The 26,778-nt window shown below is 44.0% G+C and overlaps 1 protein-coding gene across 3 annotated transcripts in view; it reads right to left on the bottom strand.

Moving 5' to 3' along the window:
* Positions 1–21,502: 21,502 nt before the first annotated feature.
* Positions 21,503–26,778, bottom strand: part of BAHD1 (bromo adjacent homology domain containing 1) — an 87,446-nt gene continuing 82,170 nt past the window's right edge. For all 3 annotated transcript variants that reach the window (XM_075927097.1, XM_075927096.1, XM_075927098.1), the window contains one exon: positions 21,503–25,018. In XM_075927097.1, the coding sequence (XP_075783212.1) occupies positions 24,829–25,018 (190 nt within the window). In that variant the 3' untranslated portion in view covers positions 21,503–24,828. The remainder of the gene's footprint in view (positions 25,019–26,778) is intronic.

Below are 26,778 nucleotides of genomic sequence, written 5' to 3'. Positions count from 1 at the left end.
TCTAAAAGCAAAGATGTGTTTTGGTTTAATAAACACAAATTTGTGATTTGATTTTTTTTAAATATTGAAACATGTCAGTTTCCTTTGCAACAGGGAAAGCAAAAATGAGGAATCCAGATCTGGAGCTTTTTCTTTATTAAACCGATATATTTTTAAGAATGACTTGGTAATTTGAATAGATTTGGGTTTTAGGAAGTTGCTTTTGTAGTGGCATGGGCAGAGCACTTTAAAGACTGGTTTTACATAACAGACCTTGTATGCGTGCTGCTCTTCTTGCAGGTTAAAACAGACTGCTACGGCCTATTAAAATTAAATAGGAAGCGACAGAATAAGTGATGCTTTTATTCAGCATATCTTATAAATCCAATATAAATTGTTTCCTTTATTAAATATCCTTTCCTCTTAAAAATGGATTAACCACTGTCACTAGAGGCACTGAGTGAAAAGCCCTCATCACTATAGCAACAAGTTTCATGAATATAACACTCACTTCTGCAATGGTTACCTTTGCTAAGTAGAATTCATTATGTTATTCCATTTTAAATCCACCACTCTCAAACACTTTCCATTATTTCCGTTGTACCAGTGGCCAGCAGCATCACTGAGATTTCAAGTACTGTTTGTATTGCCCTTGTAAAGTATCTTTGCTTAGCCACTAATGTGTTTAATATTTGACATACAAGTTCTCAGTGTGGGAGAGAAGTAGGATTTTTGAGGTGGTTTGTTGTATGTCAGTCCAGACCTGTAAACTCCATTTTAGACTATTTTGTCCTTACCGGTACTTTCACCCTTGCCATTGGCAAAAGTTTTTAGCACAATTGCAAGCTCTTGCTAATTGATCTGCAGTGCTAAGCCCATATAGGACAAGAGAGGAACTTGTGTTTCAATTATGTATTGTTTGTAGGTTATTGTTTAAGAGAATAGTGACCTATCTGTAAGCCAAGTATATGGCAAAATAGAAGAATGGACCCATGAGCGAGCCCCAGATCTTCATTTGATTTTCCTCTCATTTGATTTTTTTTTTAAAAAACACACTTGTCTAAAGTTTTCATTCTGAACAGCAGCAGATGGTCACATAGAAAACTTTATACGGTGTCACTTTAAATTTCCATTGTAGGTGTCCAGTCCTCATGGTCATTCTCAAATGAAAGCAGGCATTTGGGACTGTAGTTTGGGAAGAGGCAAAGAGCATAATTCCAATATTTACACACTATCATTTCAAGGTTTCAGTACAAAGCATCTGGCAATGCTAGATTTGCTTGCCAGCATGTAAAACGTCCAGTGTGAGGAGCAGACTTTGAAAACTTTAAACAGACAAATCTTTCAAAGGTGAAAGGCTTCATCCACAGTGATTTAAATTATTATTTGTATTGTAGGAACACCCAGAGCATGCAACTTCAGCTACACAATTGACGTAGCTGAAGTCAAAATAGCTTAACTCGGCTTTAGGTGCTGTCTACACAGCAAGACATTGAAGGAAGAACACTAGACATAGCCAAACTGAGCTGTGGTTTGGTGTATGGTGTGGAGCCACTTCTATGCAGTCTTCCCATTTTATTGGGTTGATGCCTCCTCTTTTAGCTCACTTTGAGGAGAGCAGACATATTTATGAGACAGAGAAGTGACAAAGAAGGAAAGAAAGAGCTCAACAGTCAAGCCAATCAACTTTGTCTCCTCCAAGATTACACCTGTCACTTCTGTAGGAACCATCAATGAACCCCCATAGCAGATATCATCCTTGCATCAAGGAATAACTGAAGATTTTGGAATCCCCAACTCCCCATGTGACAAGTGGAGAAACCGTGACCTGTCCAATATTACTCTAAATCAGCGGCAGGGGAAGAACAATGCACAGATCATGTCATTGACTAGCCTGCACTGCCCTCTCCTGCTTAGAGAGATTCGTTTCCCCCTCCTTCCCTTCCTTTGAATGTCATCTGTAACAAAAATAGGAAATCCCTAATTAAAACCAAGGGACACTGCTACCCAGGGTTAAAGCCATACTCGTCCAACACTTCCTGCATCCTGTCACTTAAAGAGGCTGGCTGTGGAGTTTTACCAGAATCAGAGGCGTTGGCTAGAACTGGCAGCTTGGATGAAATCCGATTCTGATGTGTTTTCCTCTTGTACACTGTCTCTAGGCAAAGCACTTCTCTCTTTGAGAGGGAGTTTGATGGGGAAAGCTGTAATAGACTCCCTAGGGGTAGGAAGGACGGCATCCTCTGTGCCAGTGCTGCTCCTGGCTCCTTCACCTATCTATCTGGAAACAAGCTCTATCTGCCCAGAGATGCCTCTCCCCAGATCCTAATGTAGTTTTGCAGAGACTTGTGAAAGGAAGGTATTGAGGCCTACCCAGAATATGTCAAATGAGCACCAGTTTAATTGTAAGTGTAAAGGAAAGGCAGCACTCTCAGATACAGGAGATAAAAATAAAAACAAAATTTGATTGGTTGACCAACAATAACCCCGCTTTTAGGGAAGTAAGTAACTCAGACAGCAGTAAGCAACAAAGTGCTGATTACCCCAAATGGAGCAGACGAAAGTTTTTTGTAGGGGCAGAATGAGACAACAAAAATCTAACGTCAGCAATTGTCAGGCGAGTGGAGGAGTACCAAAATACCGAAACAGGGTATATAAGGTGGGCTGAAACAGACCAAGAGCGGATGGGTTGCGAATCCAAAAAGCCAGGTCTGATCAACCAGGGCTCCCTCCCCGGCACTGAATCTTGCTGCCACACATAAGCTCCGAAAGGGGAACGAATACCAGTCGTAAGTTGGAACGAAAAATCCAAAGAAAGGAAAAACATAAAGAAAAGAATATCTCCTGAATCTAAGCAATGCTTCTATCTTTCTTAACGTGAGTATTATATAATTGTTAACTCCATAAATTGTTTAAAGGTAAATCAGGAAGGTATATCTGTAGGAGAAGTTATTATTTCTTGTTTTTTTTTTTTTACTGTACTGTTTTTCTATTTTTCTTTGTATATTATATTGTCTTAAAAGAATCAAAATAGTGAATTAATTTAAATGGAAAATTAATTATAAAGTAAATAAAAAAAATAAATAATCTTTGTTTGACCTTAAAAAGAAGTATTCCTCTGTCTGTGGTTTCAAATCCTTTAAAGAACCAAACCCGGTTACCGAAAAGACTGTGGCATGCATTTCCTGTTCATAGAAAACCAGGCTGAAGGGACCCTCAAATGAGATGCCAGCTGGTGGAATCTCTCAGGAATCAGGTGAGAGAGCTATAGGAGGAGGTGGGTAGACTGAGGAGCATCTGTGCTTATGCGGAATTCCTTTAGAATATGCACGTGGAGACATCCAAATGAGGAAGCTGTCTAGCTGCAGAGGACTGCTGGCACGCCACCGGCAGAGGAGATGGCTTTGTCAGAGGGAGGACACTAGGTGCTAGTTACCTCTGGCAGCAGGCAGTGCTTCACTCTTACACTAGCCCCACCCCACATGGTAATGAACCGTTACGCTGCTCTGGCAACAAGAGATAAGGAATTGCCCCTTAAGGATGAAGGGGAAAAGCCATGTGCCCCCCTCTCCTCCAAGGCTGGGATGTCTGCAGCTCCCACTCCTAACAGGAAATATAAAGTATAAAAGAGGTAAAAAATAAGGGAGATGTCATAGTAGCAATCTACTGCAGACCACCTAACCAGGAAGAAGAGATGGATAAGGATCTCTTTAAATTACTACTAAAATTGTCCAAAGCACAGGAATTGGTAGTGATGGGGGGCTTCAACTACGCAGACACCTGTTGGTAAAATAACAAGGCAGAGCACAGATTATCCAACAAGTTCTTGGACTGCATTGGAGAATTTTTTATTCCAGAAGGTGGAGAAAGCTACAAGGGGAGAGACTGTTCTAGATCTGATTTTGACAAATAGGGAGGAATTGGTTAAGAATTTGAAAGTGGAAGGCAGCTTTGGGGAAGTGATCATGAAATGGGAGAGTTCATGATTCTAAGAAATGGTAGGAGGGAAAACAGCAAAATAAAGATAATGGATTTCAAGAAGTCAGACTTTAGCAAACTCAGGAAATTGGTAGGTAAGAAAGAGCTCATGGGAAGCAAGTCTAAGAAGAAAAACAGTTGAAGACAATTGGCAATTTCTCAGAAAGATACTAAGGGAACAAGAACAATCTATTCCAATGCATAGTAAAGATAGCAGTATGGCAAGAGATCACCCTGGCTTAACCAAGAGATCTTGAATGATCTACAACAGTGGTTCCCAAACTTTTTGGCATCACGCCCCCTTTTGATTTTTGAGAAACCCTCATGCCCTCCCCCCCCCCCAAAAAAAATAGCAGCAAAACTTGTTGAGGAAAAAAAAGACTTAATTGTGGCCCCTTTAAATCCCAGGTGCCGGTACTCCTGGGGAAAAGTTGTTTAAAAAAAAAAAAAAAAAGAGCTTGCCCTTTTAAAAGCAAAGCAGGCATTGCCTGTTTAAGGAGGCCAATTTGAAGTCTGCCTGAGACACTCCATCCTTCATCCTTCCCCGCCTCAGCCATCCCAAGCTGCGCGTGTTCCAGCGGACACCTGATCAGGGAAAAACAGAAAATACCAGACATTTCACGTAGTATTTTCTGAACTTTTTTTACTGGACGGACCAGGCTCTTTCATGGGGCAGATTGACGGGGTCGTGGGGGGTGGGATTGCCTTGTGCTCCCCCAAAATGTCTTCACGCCCCCCCCAGAGGATGTGCCCCCCAGTTTGGGAACCTATGATCTACAAAAAATGAAACTAGGTCCAATTATGTGTTGGACCTTTCTGGTCTGGCACCCTTGGGACCTCACCAGTCCTGGACAAGAGAGTTTGCTGGAACAAAGGAGGGAATCCATCACCCATGTACAAAACGGGAAAAGACTACTTAGGAAGGAGGACTGCTGAAAGGGATCCAGAGGTCATAGTCGACCACAAGCTAAATATGTGCCAACAGTGTAACAGAGTTACAAAAAACCCAAACATCATGCTAGGGTGTATTAACAGAAGTGTTGTAAGGAAGACACGAGAAGTAATTCTTCCACTCTACTCTGCACTGCCCAGGCCTCACCTGGAGTACTGTGAGTGCCACATTTCAGGAAAGATGTGGACAAATTGGAGAAAAAGTCCAGAGAAGAACAACAAAAAATATTAAAGACCTAGAAAACATGACCTATGAGGGAAAATTGAAAGATCTTGGATTGTTTAGTTTGGAAAAAGAGAAGACAAGAGGGAACATGATAACAATTTTCAAGTACTTAAAAGATTGTTACAAGGAGGAGGGTGAAAAATTATTCTCCTTAACCTCTGATGATAGAGCAAGAAGCAATGGGTTTAAATGGCAGCAAAAGGAAGTTTAGGTTGGACATTAGGAAAAACTTTCTATCAGGATGATTAATCCCTGGAATAAATTGCCTTGGGAGGCTGTAAAATCTCCATGATACAATATAATTAAGAGCAGATTAGAGAAACACCAGTCAGAAATGGTACAGATGGTGCTTGGTCTTGTCGTGAGTGTTCTATGCTTTAGAACAGTGATACTCAAATTTTAGCAATTCAGGAGCTAAATAGCAATCAGCATTACTCGAAGGAGCCACAGTAGTGTGATTTCAGGGTTACACTGATAATAGTACTATATATTCATATTTAAACAGCACAAGACAGAAATACTTAGTGTATTTTATTATCAGACAACATGACTGGCCAGTAGTGTTCCCTCTAAGTTGAGTGGCAATGGAGCCTCACAGGTGATTAATCAGCCAGCTCCATGCATCAAGCCCTGAGCCTCTGACTGGGCGAGGCTGATGAATTGCCAGTGAAGCTGGGCTGCCCCGCAGCTTAGAGCAGCGTCTCTCAACCCTTTTTTTTATATAAAGTACCCCTTTAAAATAAAAATTATAAGTATCCCCAGTACCTAAAGTTTACAGACACACAACATTTTTTTTCTACCATTGCAATACATTTATTTAAACAGCTTAATCGTAGCCAGGCAGGCGATTAAATTTTTGGGTGTAAAAAGTACAAAAATAATAAAGCACTGAAAAACTTAAAACAAAAATTCAGTTTTCTCTAAATTTCAGTTGTGTTGATGTATCCCCCTCTCTCCCAGACTTTTCTCGAGTACCCCTAAGGGTACTCATACCTCTAGTTGAGAAACACTGGCTTAGAGGAAGCACTGCTGGCCAGGTATTATTTTATCAACTACACTTGGTGAACAACAGTAAAAGCACCCTGAATGGTTAATAATTAAATCACGCAGTGTTTTAATATCATGCGCTGCACAGAACTACAGGAGACATGCTAAAGAGCCATTTGCAGTTTGTGAGCCTCAGTCTGAGTATCAGACTTAGAATAATTAGGAGTGGTAATGGTCCCATTTATTATGAGAAACTCACTTGCTGTTAATATGTGAGTTACTTACCATTATGAGCTTCCCGACTGCCTTCAGTTGAGATAATACCAGCTTGAGAAAATCTGTTAGTGTTTGCAGAGCTCTTTAAAAAGGAATTTTATCTCCAAAATAATTGGTGTTTTGATACAATTCACAATACATGTAGCACATGGCTCTTTTCCAGAAAACAAGTGATGCAATTTGTTCTCACTCCCAAATAAGAGTGAAATCCCTTTTTTGCATGTCAGGGCAGGAGAGGTGAGAGAACAATAAAAAGGAAAACAATCAGGGATGGTATCATGTACATAACCCCCCTCAAATACCCACTTCAACAAAGCCATTTCACTGTATTTCACTTTTGTAAGCTGAGGTCTTATTTACAAATTACAGGTGCTACCTGTGACTGTATGTTAGGTTCCAAATGCCATTCGCATTCTGTCCAAGGAACATCAAGTCCTAGGCATTCATCAACTCCCTGGTTCTGCAATCACAGAGACTCGCTAGTGAAAACTGTGTTTAATCCAGGCCCTGCTGGATGGAAAAGAGACAAAGAAGTTATTCAGTGTCCAAGAGAAGAATGTAATGCATCAGTTTTGCTGGGACCAGCAGCAGAACAATCTTGCATCAGTTTGTATTTGCCTCTAAAATGCCTCCCACTCAAATCTCTAGAACACCAGAAAAAACCGGAAAGAAGCCAGAATACACAGACAAAAGTGCTTAATGTTTCCTTTCATTTCCAAAATGGCACAGGTTTGAACTGGCAAGATATAGCCTGTGGGTCAAATCTGGCCTGCCAATCCACCCCCTGGAACTCTTAGGCACAGAGCAGCCCTATGCCACTTTAAGCGGCTGGCTGCTCCATATGGCTCTGGCTCCAGCTCCAGGTGCTGGGGGGAGGAGGAGACATCGTACACTGCCCCCACCCCTCAGCAAACTCCTCAGCTCCAATTGGCCGGAAACTGGCCAATGGAAGCTGAGAAATTTTGCTGGTGGGTAGGGACAATGCCTGGAACAGAGAGCCACCTGGAATAGCCAGCCATTTTGAGCAGCCTAGGACTACAAGAGGCAGGAAGCTTGCCTCAGGGGTAAGTGCTTCTGGTCAAGAGGCTGCCTGTGGCACCCCATCGCCTCCTGCTCAAAGTCACCACCCAAACCCTCTGCTCCCCCCACCCCAGGTCACAACTCCCTCATAGACCCTGAACTAGGGATGTTAAGGACTAGTCAACTATCTGATAAGCAAATGCTTATTGGATAGTCGACTAGTCTCTTCCTCCCCCGCTGCCTCTATCAGATAGAGGCGGGGCGGGGGAAGAAGTGGATACTTCAAAGCGGCAGTGCCGCAGGGAGCCCAGAGTAAGCTTGGGAGTCACCAGTTGATCCCTGGGCTCCGTGCGGCACTATCCCTTTGAAACGCCATAGCAGCATTTCAAAGGGGCAGCACCGCCCTATCAACTAATCGAATAGTCAATGGAAAATTGCATTGACTATTCGATTAGTGAAATACACGCTACTTAACATCCTTGCCCTGAACCCACTCCTCTACCAGGCAAGAATCCTCTCCTACACTCATACCCCTCCTTAACCCTGCATCCCATTTCTCTGCCCCAGGTCATCACCCAAACCCTCTGCAACCCCTCCCCTCCTTTCCAGGTCACAACTCCTGCCTAGACCCTGAACCTCCTTTTACACCCGTCCCCCCAGGCCAGAATCCTCTCTTGCACCCCAAATCCAGGTCACAACCCCCTCCTTCACCCAAACGCCCTCTCAGACTCCATACCCTCTCCAGCATCCCAGTCCCCTACCCTGAGCTCCCTTCTGTACCCAGCCTCCTTCCCAGACCTCGCACCCACTCCATGGAGAAGTGCAGCCATTGGCCACTTATCAAAATCTTCAAGTGCCCTAGAAAAAAATACAGTGTGCCTGCCCCAAAGAATTTGCAAACTCAGGAAAAAATCTAAGGCCACATCTACACTTCTAGGAAGATCAATAGCTTGGAGATCGATCTTTTAGTGGTCCTTTTAGTGGGTCTGGTAAGGACCTGCTAAATCAACACTGAGGGTGCCCCCATTGACCCTGGAACTCCTCACAGTTGTGAGGAGTAAGGGAAGTCAATGGGAGAGTTTCCCCTGTCAACCTTCCGGGGCCACCCCCGAAAAATCAGTGTAAGGTACATCGACACCAGCTATGTAATTCACATAGCTGAAGTTGTGTATCTTGCATTGACTTTCTCTGTCAGTGTAGACCTGGCCTAACACCCCCTGAAATCAATTTTAGACTTTTAATTTCTATTGGCCACAGATTTAGAGGAAGAGATGAAAAGCACACAAGAGTAAGCAAAAACCCGAGAGTTGCTTGTCTGCAAGCTTCAGGGCTCTTGTTTTCACATGGTATTTTTTTATTTATAATATATATGACTCATGTATAAACCTCCAAGAAAGTGTGTTTTGAGAAGGAAGATTACATTAAATCTATATTTTATGAGTGTACATTTATAATTCTAGCTACATTTATAAATACATACGGAGACGTATATACTGTGGCAAGGGCCCCTCTTTTCCTGACCAGCAATTGGGCCCGCAACCTTCCCCCTTTACCTGGGGTTGGGGCTTGCACCCAGTTTCTGGGGTAAGGAGCCTCCCTCCCCTGCTAGCTCTAGCTCTGTAACTGTTAGTGCTGTGTCTCCATCTCTTGTTCTCTGTCTCTTCTTACCTTCTAACTGGGGAGGCTTTTAAAGGCCTCCAGCAGTCCTGAAGTGGTGTCAGCTGGCCCCAATCTGCCTGGGTCAGCTCCCTGCCAGCTGCTCCTAATTGCCCTGCTGCCCTCCACCTCTAATTAGCAGGCCTTTTACCCTTTTGGGGCTGCCTTTTCCCCCACTCTGTAGCAGCCCTCTGGCCTGACCTTTTCACTATATATATAAAACACATACACCCTTATCCAGCTTGGGTTCTTAACACTCTCTTTTTAAATAAAAGGAAAAAGTACATGCTTTAGTGAAATAATTCCATTTTTTGACAGTGTTATTTTGATGAACTTAATTTTTATTTTGGATTTCTTTTTTAAAAGGGATTGTTACAATTCTTCACCTTAATTGTGTTTAGTAATTTTTTAAAATGAGAATTCCATCAAGTGTATTTTTCTATATCCTTATAAATTCTTATTTGCTACGTTTTAACAAAATAGTGCTATAGTCAATGTGGCTTGCAATAACACTGTCTTCTAGTTTTCGAACTTTAAGCATTGATTTAGCGGTGTCAAAACAGAGCAGTACTCCAAACTTCTCTGTTTTATCTCTGTTCTGTCACAGATGAAGCAATCCTATTGCAGGTTCATCCTGATTTTTTTTGGCTCATCTTGGTTCAGTACAGGGTTGAAAGTAAATTATATTTCTTAAAGGAACTGTCATATTGCAACCTCAACCTCCCCCTGAAGGATACATTTCTTACATATAAGTTATGCCTACACTTTAGGCTTTTTGCGCAAGAACAGCTGTTCTTGCACAAAAACTTGCGGAGCGTCTACACTGCATGTGCGTTCTTGTGCAAATAAATTTACAGTAAAGTATCAGAAAAGAGGGCTTCTTGTGCAAGAGTTATTCCTCTCCCCACGAGGAATAAGCCATCTTACGCAAGAAGGCAGTATGAACAGGCAACTGGGGTTTCTTGCACAAGAAACCCCTATGGCTAAAATGGCCATCAGAGCTTTCTTGCACAAGAGTGTCCACACTGCCATGGACGCTCTTGCGCAAAAGCACAAGGCAGCATGGATGCGCTCTTGCGCAAAACAGCTCTTGCACAAGAAGCCTGCAGTGTAGACATAGCCCTATTGTTGTAAGTGTGGGTTGGAGTCCAGGGGTGGGGGAGCTCAAGGTAGGGGGTTGGGGTGTGTCAGGATGTGGGGGTGCTCAGGGCAGGATGTGGGGGGTGCAGGAGTCAGAGTAGGGGCTTGGGAATGAGGGGTGTGTGTCTGCGTGTAGGGGATTGATTTATACCAGGGATTCGTACAAAGGCTGCTTGCTCTTCCATTCCTGTCCCTGTCAGGGAACAAGAGCAAAGAGTATAGCTTGTCTGCCCCTTTCTCTCCCCAGCCAGAGAGAGGAATGTAGTAAACTATGCACTTTTCCCTTGCTCCCTGACAGAGACAAAGGGGAATAACCAGCCATGTCCCTGTATGAGATAGGACGGGGGAGCTTCAGCCCCTCCACCGTTGCTAAAGGTCACTGTGGGGTGGGAAGTTCAGGGTCCCTTTCATCTGCCTGCTGATTCTGTCTCTTTTCTGTATGATTTTGAGAGAAGTAATCCCATTCCAGGCTCATCCCATTTTCTTGGCACAAGCAAACTCCTACTTGCTTTAAGTTATGATAGAGGAAGCTGCGTACTGAACTTGGTGGTCCTAGCTCTTACAATTTAGGAGGAATTCTTGAACAAACAGACAGACACAAGAGGATGGACAAACTCTCAAATATATGATGTACAGTCAGTTAGCTTTGGCCACTTTTAATTGTATGACCAATAGATGATTTGATCCAAAACTCTGAATCCAATCTTTCCTAAACTTTGCAAGAGCTCAAATATGCCCTTTTGATTTTGTGGCTTTTTTTTTTTAAATGGTCGAACACCCCTGAACTTTACAGAAGTTCAGATCAGACCCAAACTTTGCAGCTCAGAGTCATCCTAATCCTCTAACCTGTACTGGTTTTAAGTGACATATGTAGCTTGCTAGAGGGACAATTAGATAATGCTTAGTGGGACTTAAATAGAGATGAATACCGTATATTCCGGCGTACAAGACGACCTCTGATGTTAAAAAACATCCCCCCAAAATCGGGGGTCGTCTTGTACGCCGGATGCCCCGCCGCCGGAGCCCCTCCGCGGCTTTGAAAGCCTCAGGGGAAGCCGGCGGGGGGGCATCCCAGGCGCGCATGGGCTGCCCCCCCGCCGGAGCTCCTCCGCGGCTTTGAAAGCCTCGGGGGAAGCCGGCGGGGGGGCATCCCAGGCGCGCATGGGCTGCCCCCCCGCCGGAGCCCCTCCGCGGCTTTGAAAGCCTCGGGGGAAGCCGGCGGCGGGGCATCCCAGGCGCGCATGGGCTGCCCCCCCGCCGGAGCCCCTCCGCGGCTTTGAAAGCCTCGGGGGAAGCCGGCGGCGGGGCATCCCAGGCGCGCATGGGCTGCCCCCCCGCCGGAGCCCCTCCGCGGCGGCGCGGAGGGGCTCCGGCGGGGGGGCAGCCCATGCGCGCCTGGGATGCCCCGCCGCCGGCTTCCCCCGAGGCTTTCAAAGCCGCGGAGGGGCTCCGGCGGGGGGGCAGCCCATGCGCGCCTGGGATGCCCCGCCGCCGGCTTCCCCCGAGGCTTTCAAAGCCGCGGAGGGGCTCCGGCGGGGGGGGAAAGGGGGGGGGCAGCCCAGGCGCTCCTGGCAGCTTTGCTCCCGGTGCCTCTGGTCTGCTGGGGACCATCTCCAGCAGACCAGGGACACCGGGAGCAAAGGAGGCGGAGGGGCGCTGGGGTATAAGATGAAACCCTATCTTTTAATTAAAAAGATAGGGGGTCGTCTTATACACCCAGTCGCCCTATACGCCGGAAAATACGGTAGTTCCTCTATATAAAATACACAGTAATGCAATACACACAGTGGAAGGACTAAAAAGGATGTTTCGTCTTGTTAAATGTGTCCTGCAAAGGGAAAAATTGAAGGGCTGTGACTTTTATTTCTCTGCTTAGATGCAGAATACCTAAAAATGTTTGGTTTATTTTCCACTTAAAAAAAAAAAAAACATTCAAAATTCAGTTCCTCTTTAGCCTGGAGAATTCTATGGTGATGCAAGAATCAGTGAAAAGTTGACACTGTGAGAATCAAGAAACTGAAAATTAAGCCATTGAGAGAGGAATTTTTAGCTAGATGTTTGGAACTCTTGTTTTTCTTTGTTTTTACTAAACACATTGAAGTTTGATAACTATTTAATATTCTGGCTAAAGTATGTGTTTATCATCTATCCTTATAGTTAGAAAGTTTTTCCTAATATACCTACTCTGCTGCAAGGGAGAGATTTAAGACCATTACTTCTTGTCCATTACTTTCAATGAACAAGAAGATTGGTCCTTAACATATTTAAAAACTTAGTCTTCTTTTCTCAAGACTAAACATGCCCAGTTTTTTTTAACTTTTCCTCACCGGTCTAGTTTTCTAAATTTTGTAACATTTTTGTTGCTCTCCTTTGGACACTCCAATTTATCCACAGCTCTCAAAGCATGTCACCCACAGCTGGACACAGTACTCCAGCTGACACCTTATCAGCATCAGGTAGAGAGGAATGACTACTTCCCTTGTCCTGCATATGACACTCCTGTAAATACATCACACAACACTAGCCTTTTTTGCAACTGCACCATATTGTTGACCCATTCATTTGTGACTCACTACAATTCCCAGATCCTTTTCAGCAGTTTACCAACCTCAACAGTTGTTCCCAATTTTGTAGTCATGTGTTTGATTTTTCCTTCCAAGTGTAGTACCTTATACTTGTCTTTACTGAATTTTAGCTTGTTGATTTCAGATCAATTCTCCCATTTGTCTAGTTCATTTTGAATTCCAATCCTGTCTTCCACAGTGCTTGCAAGCTCTCCCAGCTTGATGTCATCTGCAAATTTTATAAACACACACTCCTCTACAAAATTTTAATTAACGATTGGATAATGAACAGTGCCAGACCCCACTATGTATGTCCTCCAGTTCGACTGTGAACTATTAATAGTGACTCTGAGTACGGCTTTTCAACTAGCTATGCAACCACTTTATAGTAATTTAATGTCAATCACATTTCTCTAGTTTGCTTATGAGTATGTCACACAAAACTATGTCAAAACCATACAAAATCAAGATATATCATCATATCTGCTGCTTTCCCCTTATCCACTAGGCCAGTAACCCAGACAAAGAAAAAAATTAAGCTGGACTAGAATGATTTTTTCTTAACAAATCCATGCTTGCTGTAAGCTCATTATCCTCATTATTCTACAAATGAATTAATAATTTGTTCCAGTCTCTTTCCAGATATTGAAGTAGGCTGATTGGTACCTAATCCCCAGGGTCTCTTTGTTCCCCTAATATGTTAAGAGTTCATAATAAATATCCATGAGACTTGTAAGAAGTCCACCTGGAAAACCAGACGAGACAAGCCTTAACATTTCTGGTAATTCTTAGGTTTAAAACACAAACAGATTTTTTTTTTTAAACACAGAAAAGAAAAACACATCTTTCATTCTCTCTCCATCATAAACAAACAGGCAAAAGCCCATTTGTAATAAATTCCTTGCAGGTCACTTTTAAAGTTTTGCTATTTGAGGTGTGCTTTTTATCTTAGTGGGATGTCTGTTCTTGAGAGTGCTCATCCATTAGTTCTGAGGAAGCTCTCTCTGTTGATGGTGTTGCTATTACCTCGGAAAAGTACAAAGGAGGCACAATACTAAACACAATTGTGCTTTTCTTTGAGACAAGTGTTGGGTTTGTGAATAAGACTTTCAAGTTTCTAAATAATTATTGATCTGGGGAAATAGTGTTGGCTAAGAGGGAGCAAGGAAAAGGCAATAAACCAACTGCAGTCACCCTCTCTCAAAGCTGCTATTCAAGCCATGATTTCTCTTTCCTGGCTGTCCCTAGACTAGTTAATATGGACTTATGTTAATGCTTCCACTTTATCCTGAAAGATTCTCCCACTCTTTGAGCCTGATCCTGCCATCTTCCATCAGACAAAGCACTCACACCTGCTATTTTTCCATGGCTCATTTATCAGTAGTCACTTGAATGGGACAAAGCTGGGGAAAACTGTTAAGAGTATTTATTCTGTCACTTTAATCTGACATCAAAACTACTCCTGTCACTTTGCTGTTATGATCTGTGGCACAATTACTGTCAGTTACAATTACATGTGTTATTGTGGCAGTTAAATGAAACCAACAGCTCACAACTTTTGCTCCCTGACTTCATAACTCTACGGCAGGGTTTCCCAACTTATGGGTCGGGACCCAAATATGGGTCTCCATTACATTTCAAAAGGGTCACCAAGTGTCTCCCCAGGTGGCTCTGTCCTCCCTCCGCCCTCCATTTTTGAATTGCGTTGGGTCACCAAGTCTTCCTGAATTGTTAAAATGGGTCCCCATCTGGAAAAGGTTGGGAACCACTGCACTATGGCATCCATGAACTGGTCACTACGGAGATGAGATGGTGGTCCCTTGAGGCCTTACCCTTAGTGAAATAAGTACCACAGGTCACAGAGTTTATTGTCTATGGAGGAAAAGCTATGCTTGGGCTTGCTTCTCTGAGCTAGATCGTATAAGCCTGGCACAAACCCTGGCCTGCTCAACTTGCTAGCCTGCATTACCTTCACTGTCACCATTAGACATGCTAGCTGGAATCAAGCTAGCTTGGGCAATGCACAGCCTTTGCTCTGCAGAAATACCCAGAGTCTCAAGCTGGCAAAGATTCATTGCTAGGCCCCACAGGTGCATTTCTCTATTCCACAGGTGGGGAACATGCCCTTGAATCCATCACTTGCCACAGAATTGTGCTTCAGAATCTCAGCCTCCATTAAAAAAAAAACAAAAACAAATTTTGTATCTAAATAGTTGGATGTTGTCTTTGACTTCATTCTGAAACCTGAAGATGACAATTTAAACGTCAACGTCCATCTGATGTGCCACAACCCTAAATCACCTCTAACACCATCCCAAGTGTGAAATGACTGAGCTGTTCCTTCCCATGTGCCCAGTCCTCCAGCTTCCCTTGGCAACTTTTACAAGGTACTTGCATGTTTTCACTACAGATGTGGCATACTGTAAATATAGAGCAGCATGCTTTTAATATCAAAACAAGCAGCACAGGGGGCTACTATACCAGCTGGGTTAATTATTGTCATGTAGTTCATCAAACTATCAAGTTTGTTACTTAAATTAAACCATCATAAATCCTGAGCGTGCCACACCAAAATGCTGGAGAATCCATAAGTCTTAAGGCAGAACATAGGTTCAGTTTGCCATAGCATTTACTGCTTGGCTGATATACTCATACAATCCATTTCCCCAGAGATGCACAATTGTTGCACCGATTTAAAGTGATTGTAAGAATGGCCATACTGGGTCAGACCAATGGGCCATCTAGCCCAGTATCTTGTCTCTGACAGTGACTGGTGCCACTCCAGATGCTTCAGGGGGAAATGAACAGAAGAGGAGAATTACTGATCCATTCTGTTGTCCAATCCTGCCTTCTGGCAGTCAGAGGCTTAGGGACTTCAGAGCATGCAGCCCCAAAGAGCTCTGGAACAAGATAAACCCTTTCTGATGTGTCAGGCCAGAAATTCCACACAAATATCAGTTTTATAGGAAGAGTTCATTTAAAATAAACGTTTCTACAAACAATTGAGGCCAGGTACCCTCATGTTGCTTGCTTGGATAGGAAATCAAATTCTCTTTTACGTTGTCCCCATGAATTGATAGAACACTGATTTGTATCGGCAATGTCTATGGAAGCTAACAAGAAGTGGGAGATTTGGCATTTGATTAAGACCTGTTTGTGTCAGTTAGCCCTTTGGGAAGGCATAGGAGGTGACCTGGACTGTGGAATAGAAACAGGAGCTGGATCATAGAATTCTAGGGCTGGAAGAGACCTCAGGCATCATCGAGTCCAGCCCCCTGCCCAAAGCAGGACCAACCCCAACTAAATCATCCCAGCCAGGGCTTTGTCAAGTCAGGACTTACCCTCCAGGGAAGGAGATTCTACCACCTCACTAGGTAACCCATTCCAGTGCTTCACCACTCTCCTACTGAAATAATTTTTCCTAATAGCCAACCTAGACTTCCCCCACTGTAACTTGAGACCATTGTTCCTTGTTCTGTCATCTGTCACTACCAAGAATGGTCTCTCTCCATCCTCTTTGGAACCTCCCTTCAGGTAGTTGAAGGCAGCCATCAAATCCCCCCTCACTCTTCTCTTCTGCAGACTAAATAAGCCCAAATCCCTCAGCTTCTCCTTGTAAGTCATGTGTTCCAGCCCCCTAATCATTTTGGCTGCCCTCCACTGGACCCTCTCCAATGAGTCCACATCCTTTCTATAGTGGGAGGCCCAGAACTGGATGTACTGCTCCAGATGTGGCCTCACCAGTGCCAAATACAGTGGAATAATCACTTCTCTAGATCTGCGGGAAATGCTCCTCCTAATGCACCCTAATATGCCATTGGACTTCTTGGCTACAAGCGCACACTGTTGACTCATATCCAGATTCTCATCCACTGTAATCCCCAGGTCCTTCTCTGATGAACTGCTACTTAGCAAGTCGGTCCCCAGCCTGTAACATCCCAAGTGCAGGACTCTGCATTTGTCCTGGTTAAACCTCATGAGATTTCATTTGGTCCAATCCTCCAGTTGGTCTAGGCCACTCTGGACACTATTTCTACCTTCCATCATATCTACTTCTCCTAGATTAGTGTCATCCACAAACTTGCTGAGGCTGCAATCCATCCCCTCATCCAGGTAATTAATAAAGATGCTGAACAAAACCAGCCCTAGAACCAATCCATCCCACTTGAAACCGACACCAACCAAATAACGAGCCATTGATCACTGCTCATTGAGCCCGACAATCTGGCCAGCTTTCTATCCACCTTACACAGTCCATTTCTCCAATCCATACTTCATTAACTTGCTGACAAGAATTATGTGGGAGACTGTATCAGAAGCTAACGTCAAGGTATATCACATCCATCGACTTCCCCAGGTGCACAGACCCAGTTACCTCTTCATAGAAGGCAATCAGGTTGATCAGGCAAGACTTGCCCTTGATGAATCCATGTTGACTATTTCTGAGCACTTTCCTCTTTTCCAAGTGCTTCAAAATGGATTCCTTGAGGATCCCCTGCATAATTTTTCCAGGGACTGAGGTGAGGCTGACTGGTCTGTAGTTCCCTGGATTATCCTTCCTTTTTTCAAAGATGGGCACTACATTGCCTTTTTCCAGTCATCAGGGACCTCTCCTGATGTCCACAAGTTTTCAAAGATAATGGCCAAAGGCTCTGCAATGACATTTGCCAACTCCTTCAGTACCCTCGGATGCATTGAATCTGGATCCATGGATTTGTGTATGTCTAGCTTTTCTAAATAGTTCTTAACCTGTTCTTTCTCCACTGAGGGCTGCCCACCTCCTACCCATACTGTGTTGTCTAGTGCAGTAGTCTGGGAGCTGACCCTGTCTGTGAAGACAGAGGCACAAAAAAAAGCATTCAGTACTTCAGTTTTTCCCATATAATCTGTCACCAGGTTACCTCCCTCATCCAGTAAGAGCCCCACACCCTCTCTGATTACCCTCTTATTGCAAAGATGCCTGTAGAAATCTTTCTTGTTACTCTTCACATCCCTTGCTAGCTGCAATTCCAATTGCGCTGTGGTCTTCCTGATTACACCCCTGCATTCTCAAGAAATACATTTATACTCCTCCCTAGTCATCTGTCCAAGTTTCCACTTCTTGTAAGCTTCCTTTTTATGTTTAAGCTCACCAATGATTTCGTTGCTAAGCCAAGCTGGTCACCTACCATATTTGCTTTTCTTACTGCACATCAGGAGTGTTTGTTCCTGTGCCTTCAATAAGGCTTCTTTTTAAAATACAGCCAGCTCTCCTGGATTCCTTTCCCCTTCATGTTAGCATCGCAGGGGATCCTGCCCATCAGTTCTCTCACGGAGTCAAAGTCTGCTTTTCTGAAGTCCTGGGTGGATGCTTCAGCTCAAATGATCAGCAGTTAAATAGTTAAGACTGACACTAGTTAATAGTTAATATTGACAATATTGTCATTGTTGGTTTTCAGTATTAACAAGTGCTATTCACACACTTCTCTTAGAGCTATTGTTTCTGGCTGCCAGAGGACGGGGTATTGAGTTAAAGTAAATTCAGTTAAAGTTGTTCATAGAAGCCGGACGGGACCCACTCCCCCCATCCAGCTTCTGCATGCAGCCAGAGGCTCCCAGCTGGGAGGCGGGGGCGTGATTGGTGCTAGGAGCCTCTGGTTGTGTGCAGAAGCCGGGCAGGGGGAACAGCTGGGAGTCCTAGCCCCTCTCCCCCCCCCGGCTTTTGCACGCGACCAGAGGCCCTGCCTCCCAGTTGTTCCTTGCTTCCGCCCAGCACCCAGCCGGGAATTCAGAAAATACCAGACATTGCACATGTCCAGTATTTTCTGAATTTTTCTACTGGACAGACAGTGTAAATACCAGACTGTCCGGTAGAAAACTGGACACCCGGCAAACCTAGGCCTGAAGCATTTTCAACACACTGTATGTGGTTACCAATGGTTTCTCTACCTTTGGTGCCCATTCCTCCCACAAACCACACCAGTTCACTCCCTTCTGCATAGCTAGGAGCTAACTCCGTGTCAGTAATAGAAACTGACTCTTCCCCTCCCCCCCCCCCCCCGCCTCCAATTCTTGCTCCCAGGACTCATTCTCTCCTTTTGCTTGTCTACATGGTCCATCTCTCATCAATGAGCAACAGTCCATCATTTCTCTGGGCCTACAGAGAGAAAATCACCACAATCTCAACTGCTCTGTATCCACCCATAGCAAGGTGTTCGTCCGAGACTCTTGGAGCAGCACTCCCAGCATTGCTGAGCGTTGAAGAACTTCCTAGTGCTTCTCATCAGACCTCAGGGAAAGCCGCTCAAGGCACTTGCCGTCCAACAGCTGTTTCTCCAGAGAGCTATGCTTGGTGGATGAGATACAGCTATAGGCACTATGGGCCAAGCCTGAAGTCCTCAGACCTTCTGAAAAAAACCCTCTCGTGGATGGGGAACAAGGTTTTGGGGAGGATGAGATGTAAGTTAAGGACACCAGGATTTAGTTTCTTTTAGATGATGATGATGGGTAAGTCAGTTCTTACCTCCTCTTCCCTCACGGCCACACGTAATACTCTGGCTATGCTTCCCAGTCACGAGTCTGCCACCAGTTGTCAGACCTATCTAATAGTCAAGCAGCCATCAAAAGTCCAACTTCTCTCCTCCCTAAAATCCCAACTTCAGATCATATTAAGGTACACAAAACTATGCTCACCCCAGCACCTTTGGGGCCCTCTTCACTGAAGGCATTTTTGCTTCCTTTTGAGTACAAACTCATTTTTATAAGATTGCTGAAGAGACTTTTTGGACTGAACCAACACCAGCAGCCAGCATCACGTTCCATTGCAGATGTGGTGGCTACTGGAGGAAAGACCATAAGATCACTCACCAGTATCATACAGCAGATGACACCACATGAGGAATGCTTCCATGCCTGAGCCTGGCATTATTGCAGGAGGAAGAAACAAAGACAGACAGCATGCAAGAGAAAGAACGAACGAACGCACACACGCATGCACACACAACTATTCCACTGAAAAAGAACACAGCAAGACGTGGTCAACATGGCTTCATCAAGGACTAATCAGAAATGTGAGGTACAATAGAATCCTTCCTTAGAAGCGAAACTGGAACCAAAAAAGAATGCAGTCAGTAAATGCTGCAGAGAAAGGATAAAGGCAGCAAAATGAAGAATTAGATCAGCCAAAGAGGGTAAGAGTATATATGGGAGGGGAGCGAGAATGTCAAAAAGGATACTACTAACTTGGGAAAAGTCAGAAAGAAAGTAGGTCCATTATTAATTGAGGAGCTAGCGCATCATCAATAAATGCTCTTAGGAGCTGTGATACACAATGCTTCTCCCAATCTGTGTGTGACAAGGAAAATAAAGAAGAGACATTTGAACATTTCAGACGTAGTGAAGAGCTTGTGAAAGCAGCTCTTGACAAAAACGGTGTGAAACACTTGGGAAATGCTCCATCCACGAATTGGTAAGTTTGGAGATGTCCAACCTAGTAGCAGCTTCAAAATACAGAAATCAAAGTAAGTATACAGCTTTGAGGGTCAGGATGTTCACTAGCTAACTCCTGCATGTATCTCACCCTCCTTCGGCCTTCACTGATTTGCTAGAGGCTTCACCAATAGACAGTGGTGCACCACCAGATAGTGCATACCCACATAACCTGTAATGCCAAGTTTTCCCATCCTGCTAGAAGCTAGACAGACTCATTTCTGCAGCCACTTCAACCTCCACGCTTTCACCAACCTGCTGCAGCAGACAAAATTACTCTCCAGTGGATCCAAATCCTACAGTGAAACTGCCAACAGCCTTAAAGAAAACACAATATTTAATTTGTGTAAAATAAACCAGCCTAATTTAGATACATTTAGATTTGCAGAGAACAATGGATAAAGAAAAGTGAGTCCAGTGGATGGAGTGCCAACCTCTGAATCAGGCAACCTGTCTTCTGGTCCCAGTTCTGCCCTTGACCTGGCTGGATGAGCATAGGCAAGTCACTTCACCCCTCTGTGCCTCTCTTTCCTCTCCACCCTTTCTTTGTCCTGTCAATTTGGACTGTAACAACAAGGTCTCACCGTGAGTGTATGGGCCTTTAGGCACTACTATAACACAAATTGAAGATATTCACTGATCTCCTGGTGATGTTAAGGGAACTCTCTTTCTCCTTCCCCAGGTGATAATCCATCACCCCTTAGAATGCTTTGCTGAAGGTATCTGTTCCAATGGACATTTCCATATGGTATTCTGAAGGCCCAGAATTTGGATGCTGAGGAGTTTTGTCTTTTACTGCTTAGAATTTGTCTTCTTTTTCATTTCTAACTCATTCAAGAGGAAGACAGCCTCTCTCAGATACTCCTAGGATGGAAGCCACAGAAAACCAGATTTAAAAAAACCCCAATGCTCCTATCTGATACTCACTCAGCTTTTTCCTCTCTGAGTGCCTCTCTCAAAACATCCAAAGATTCCTAAATACCTTCTCTATCCCTTTGTGGATACAACCCTATAAATATCCAGACATTCATGAGTCCCCCCCCCCCTCCCCCAACTGCAAGTTTCCATCAATCACATGTACCAAACTCACATATTCTGCTTCTAAGTGACTCAATCTTGCTTACTTCTGGTTCCTGAATTACTGGCTTTACTCAGTTCATCTCTTAAATTTCTCGAAGAGCCACCCTGTCTGAAAACTGGCCAGTATTAAGCCATATGGGACCCTGAGTGACAGCGAAAAATAAAAACTGCACAACAATTGACGTGTGTTTTCTAAATCAATACAATTTTTCAAATTTATTTTTTAAGAATTACTTCTAATATATCTTTCTCACAGAAGGAGGGTATAGGGAATGTTCTCATTCCATCTGTAAACACTGAAATACAGATCTGGGAAACCAGGGAAGAGACACAAAAAAGTGCATTTTACAAAATTCTCAACTAAAATATATTTTACATGTATTACGTTTCAATTTAAATTCTACCGACTGCATTTTCAGTTTCAAAAAATATTTCCATATCTAATAGATTAAAAAAGCATGAAATATTCTTCTTATGGATAAGACATTTTGATTCATTTACATGCTGTTTGCACAACAGCATAAGCAACCACGTGTGTCTTGAACAATATTCTTGGCCTGATGCAGATTCTGACGTAACATCAGAAAACACAGGACTTCTTCCTCCCCAGACAGGAGTGACAGCACAGCCCAGAACCTGGATAAATACAATTTTCCCCCTCTCCTTTGGACAAGTTTAATTTTTTTTCTCTCCCTCCTCCCCAGAAATGAGATAGGGCAGATGGGGAGGGAAAACCAGGAGAAGTAAAATGTTCAGCAAGTTACTGTAGTTTCTGAGGCTGGGGTAGCAAATGCTTTACTAACTTTGCAGTAGTGTGCAGCTCTGAATGAGCAGGAGGGCTTGAGAAACTCAGTCACAACACCAGTAAACAAAGCTACTCCTTTTGCAGAAGAGGACCCCAGACATCTTAGCATGGACTATCCCTGACCCCATTGATCCTACTCAGGATGGCTGTCCAAGGGGTTCCAAACCCTGACTCAGGACATACCAGCTTGTCCACAGAGAGGTTCCTAAGACTTTCCCATATAGTCAATCTGGGTTGTTTCCATTGTATTGGTCCAACAGTTCCATTTTCCTTGTGCACCTCTCTCCATCCTGTAGCCCCAACTACCCCTCACCATGGGACCAGAAAAGCAGGCAGCAGCTACAGAAACTACAATATTGCTCTACAACCACAACACTGTTTACTATGAGGGAGCAAGAGCGGTACTCTCCTCCCATCTGGAATCAGCGAGCACCTGCTCCATGGTGCACTCACTTGGCCAAGTGAGAGCCCTGAGGTTACTCTTGACACTGCTCCTGTGCTGTATGGAAGTGCGCCCTGTAGTGCCAATGGCCTGATCTCCTTCCAGGTACTTGCAAAGGAAAACACAATTACTTGACACCAACAGTACCTTGAGGTATAAGTGGGATTAAATGCTTAAATTATTTGTGCTCAGGTGCCTAAATTAAATCTCTTGAAAACAAAGGCTTGGGGTTTCCCCCCAGGGCGCATTGGTGGGGACTTTGGAATTGTTCATCGTTCTCTGGAATACTGAGCAGGGAGTGTCCATAAGATCAGGTGAACATGTGCCACACTTCCAGGTTGGGCCTCAGACCTTCCCATCTTCAAGGTACTCTTGTCCTTCGATAAACATTCCCCTCTTTGGTATGTAGAGCAAATCTATGGATAACACCTGTGTTAACAGAAACACAGGCTGCACAATTTTTACTTAACGGAATTTAATGCAGGAGGGATATTTTCTCCAGGCTAGGGAGGTGTATCCTCAATGATCAGAATAAGAGGGAAATCCCCTTGATTCCAGCTCCGTCAGTGTCCGCAGTGAGTACAGGTAGTGCTATTTCCACTTAAAGGACAACAACATTAAAGCAATATGAACACTTGTATTGTTTAACACTAGTTCAGGCGCCCCCAAAACTGAAAATGCAGGTCCCTAGTTTAAATGAGTAACTCCAGCAGTCAGCAGGTACATGGACTGATACAGTGTTGATTCTCATTCTTTAATTTAGTGCAATCTATAAATGGATTCCCAGCTTTGTGTGACTGATTCAAGGGACTCTGTTATGCTGTCCTTTGGTTTTCTTTAGAATTAACTTCAATAGTTTGTGTTAAGATAAACTAAAGTATCTCTAGGATCTATACACATAAGGCAAGAGGCAAAAGTATCTGTAGGAATCAGGTAGCATTTTTCAACAACGCACACCTCTCATTGGTCAGTTCCTTTCAAAAGCCACAAAGCCACCTTGGTGAGCATGTTCAAATGTCAGTATTAAGTGGTAGAGGTGGAGGATGGAAGGCATCGCCAAGAGAGAGTACTGCTAATTTTTTAAACAGTATGACCATACCAAAGACCAGTCAGGCCAGGTATCACTTTTGGGCCGTTTCATCCTAGGGAAATATTTTTAATTTCTTCTCCTGCCTCTAGCTTACTCACCTATGGTGGAATGTGCACATCTAGGTTCTATGGGGACTAAATTACCACAAAGAAAACTGAACTAGGAAGGGAGAGAATAAACCATTTACACTGCTAGGGAAGGCCTCTAATGTCCAGTAGGGCAAGGAGATGAGTATCCCGGAGAGAAGAAAAGCATGGCTTTCACCTACAGAGCAAACCTTACGCGCTCTATATCTTAGAACAGTACGTGTCTCTTGGAGGTATGCCGTGTTGGCTGAGGCCCTCTGACAGACATGCAGCTTTCCATAATGGTGTGAGGTAAGGCCCACTATTTCTCACCCCGTTTCCTGCCTTAGATCTGGAACATAGTTCTCGGCCTGCCTAAAGACCCCAATTTGGGTAGCAGATCATAGACCAAAGAAAAATTGTACAGGGAGAAGGGGTCCCCCCCTCTCCCTTTACACAGCAAAAACTATTCAGTATGGCAGATGGCTGTTCTGCACCTGGCACAACTTGAAGAACTACCGTTGGATTTTGAAGCAGCAGTGACATCAAGAATCCCCACACTCTGCCCTTTCTGCTGGGCAAGCATGACTATCCTGCTCCATGCAAATGAACTGGGCTTTGTCTCTCTCTTCACATCAGGACATGAAAACCATAGACCCATCACAGCTTGACTCATGCCTGCACCACAGCATCTCTCCTGCATATTCTGTCCACCCCACCAATCATGGCTTTGGATTTAGTATACTGGCTTTTCTCCCCTGTAAAACCCCTCTCAATATATGCATCTCTAGATACATATATAGATATAGATTTACATATGCAAGTACCTATATCTATATACATATTTATTTATAGGTATATGTTTTAATTTATGCTCTTTATTGAAGTGCTGTGCTTTGAACTGCTGCCTTCCTTGACAAAGATCTGTTCCTGAATGTGGAAATCTTTTCAGTCTTTGAGGATAAGAGTGCCTGGACATTCCTTCTGGCCTGGGCGCAGTACTAGAAAAGTTGCTGAGCATGCGTGGATGTCCCAGATGGTCAGCCTGCCATTGGCTCTCTGGTGTCACTTGTCATCACCACAGCTGGGATGAAGAGTTTTGCTACTGTGGATTCTTCAAGATGCGCCCATGTCTGAAATCATAGACATGGCGGCAGAGGAAAACGAGGTCAGGATCAGTGTCCTCTGGCACCTTGCGATGTGGAGGTGTGGAATACTCTTCTGACGGAGGAACCATCATTGTTTTCCTGCCTGGGATCCCCTCAACACGACGCTTTGCCAAGGCACAAAATCTGCAATGTAATTAGATACAAAAAGTTACAGGGAATCATCATTTAATGCAGGGGTGGGGAACCTTGGGCCCGGGGGCTGGATGCAGCCCCTTGCTTGCCCGGATGACGTCCCCGAGGCTCAGGGGCCCCTCCAGCATTGGGGAGCCCTCTCTGGTGTTCCAGCCCCCCTGCAACCCTACTGTAGGGCTGGAAGCACACAAAATCTACTAGGCTGGGCCCCCCTAGGCAAGGGGAATGTGGGGAGTGTCTCTTCCCTCAGTTGGAGGCTATGTCAGTGAGGGGGGTTTTTGTGTCTCACTGGTGTGTGGCCCCAGACTAATTTTTTTGGAGTCAGCAATCCCCACTGGAGTCAGCCTTCACTGCTTAAGCTATCACTAGTCCTGCTAAGGCCCCCTGCTGGAAGAGACTATAATCACTATCTGCTCTTTAGAGTTTTGACTCATTATAGTATATTCCTGCCGGGCTATAGCAGGATTGGGGAGGATCAAGTTATGGATTCTGGAACAGCACTATCCTTTCTCCAGTAAGAGTTCTAGAGGTTGGTTTACAAGTTATAACTACTCTGAGCTTTACCAAGTAGCCTACTGTTTAGATTTTCCCACTGGTAGATTTTGTACAGTACGGAGGATTAAAAAAGTTAATCTTTATTGTTTAATCACCTTTGCCTTATTTCTGTTGATTAACATTGGGAAAAAAGATTATCAAATAAGGAAGATGGTGATTAAGCAAGACCATAGCCAGGTCACAGAATACTTCATTCTCTGAATCAGCAAGGCCATTTACTGGTGCTGTATGATGACAAGATGACTTACATTAATGCATGCAGGAGGTGGATACTTTGCAACACTACCTGCCATTTGTGAGCCTGGTCCGGAAGAAGGCATGTACCTCACTGGATTATAATACTTTAAATCAATGACTATGGGTATTTGTCGAATAAAATGTGTGCATAAAATGATTCACCAGCCAGTGATAATTATACCAGTGTTTATATTTTTAAGATGCCTGGTAGCCTGCTATCATGAGGGTTTATAAATTTAAATAATTTAGCTCTAATGGAGAGAACATGCGTGACCAGAGGTGTGTTCAGGAGCAGAACAAAACATGCCACCTAAATACCAAGTAAAATAAAGAACCTTAAGCCTTTCCCAGTGGGATGACACAGACATGCAGTGGGGAGTCTTGAGAGGGACAGCATTCCTGGCTCTGAAAAGAAAGTCCTGCCACTAGTTCTTTCTAGAGTTTCTTTATTGCTAAGCAGCTGTGATAACCTCACTGATCTCAGCTGTAGCAGTAGGACATAAGCAGACAGAGCCCTCTTACATAAAGCTATGGCTGTGTCTACACTACACAGTTCTTCCGGAAAAAGATACGCAAATTGTGAACTGGGATTTTTGTAGCTTTTTTCCACTTCATTTTTCAGAAGAGGCTTCTCCGACATTTGGCCTGTCTACACTGGGCCAAATGTGGGGGAAAAAAAACATTTTTCAGAACATCCCTTCTTCTTCGTAAAACGAGGTTTACAGTGATGCTGAAAAAAACATGTTTGCTCTTCTGAAAACAATTTCTTTGACGCGGCAGAGTTTTTCTGGGATACCCTGTAAGACTATATCCTTAGCATAGTGATACATTAGCTGCCTATTCAGCAAGTCAGCAATCTATGAAATGTGGTTATGAAACTTGTGGGTGAAGGCTCCTGCACATTAGTCAAACTTGTTCTGCAATAGCTGCAGAGGTGGAGTGATTGAAGGGCACAAGTG

Source organism: Pelodiscus sinensis, chromosome 4 (assembly GCF_049634645.1).
Source record: "Pelodiscus sinensis isolate JC-2024 chromosome 4, ASM4963464v1, whole genome shotgun sequence".
NCBI classification, from domain to species: domain Eukaryota; kingdom Metazoa; phylum Chordata; order Testudines; family Trionychidae; genus Pelodiscus; species Pelodiscus sinensis.
This window is presented reverse-complemented; position numbering and strand designations above follow the sequence as displayed.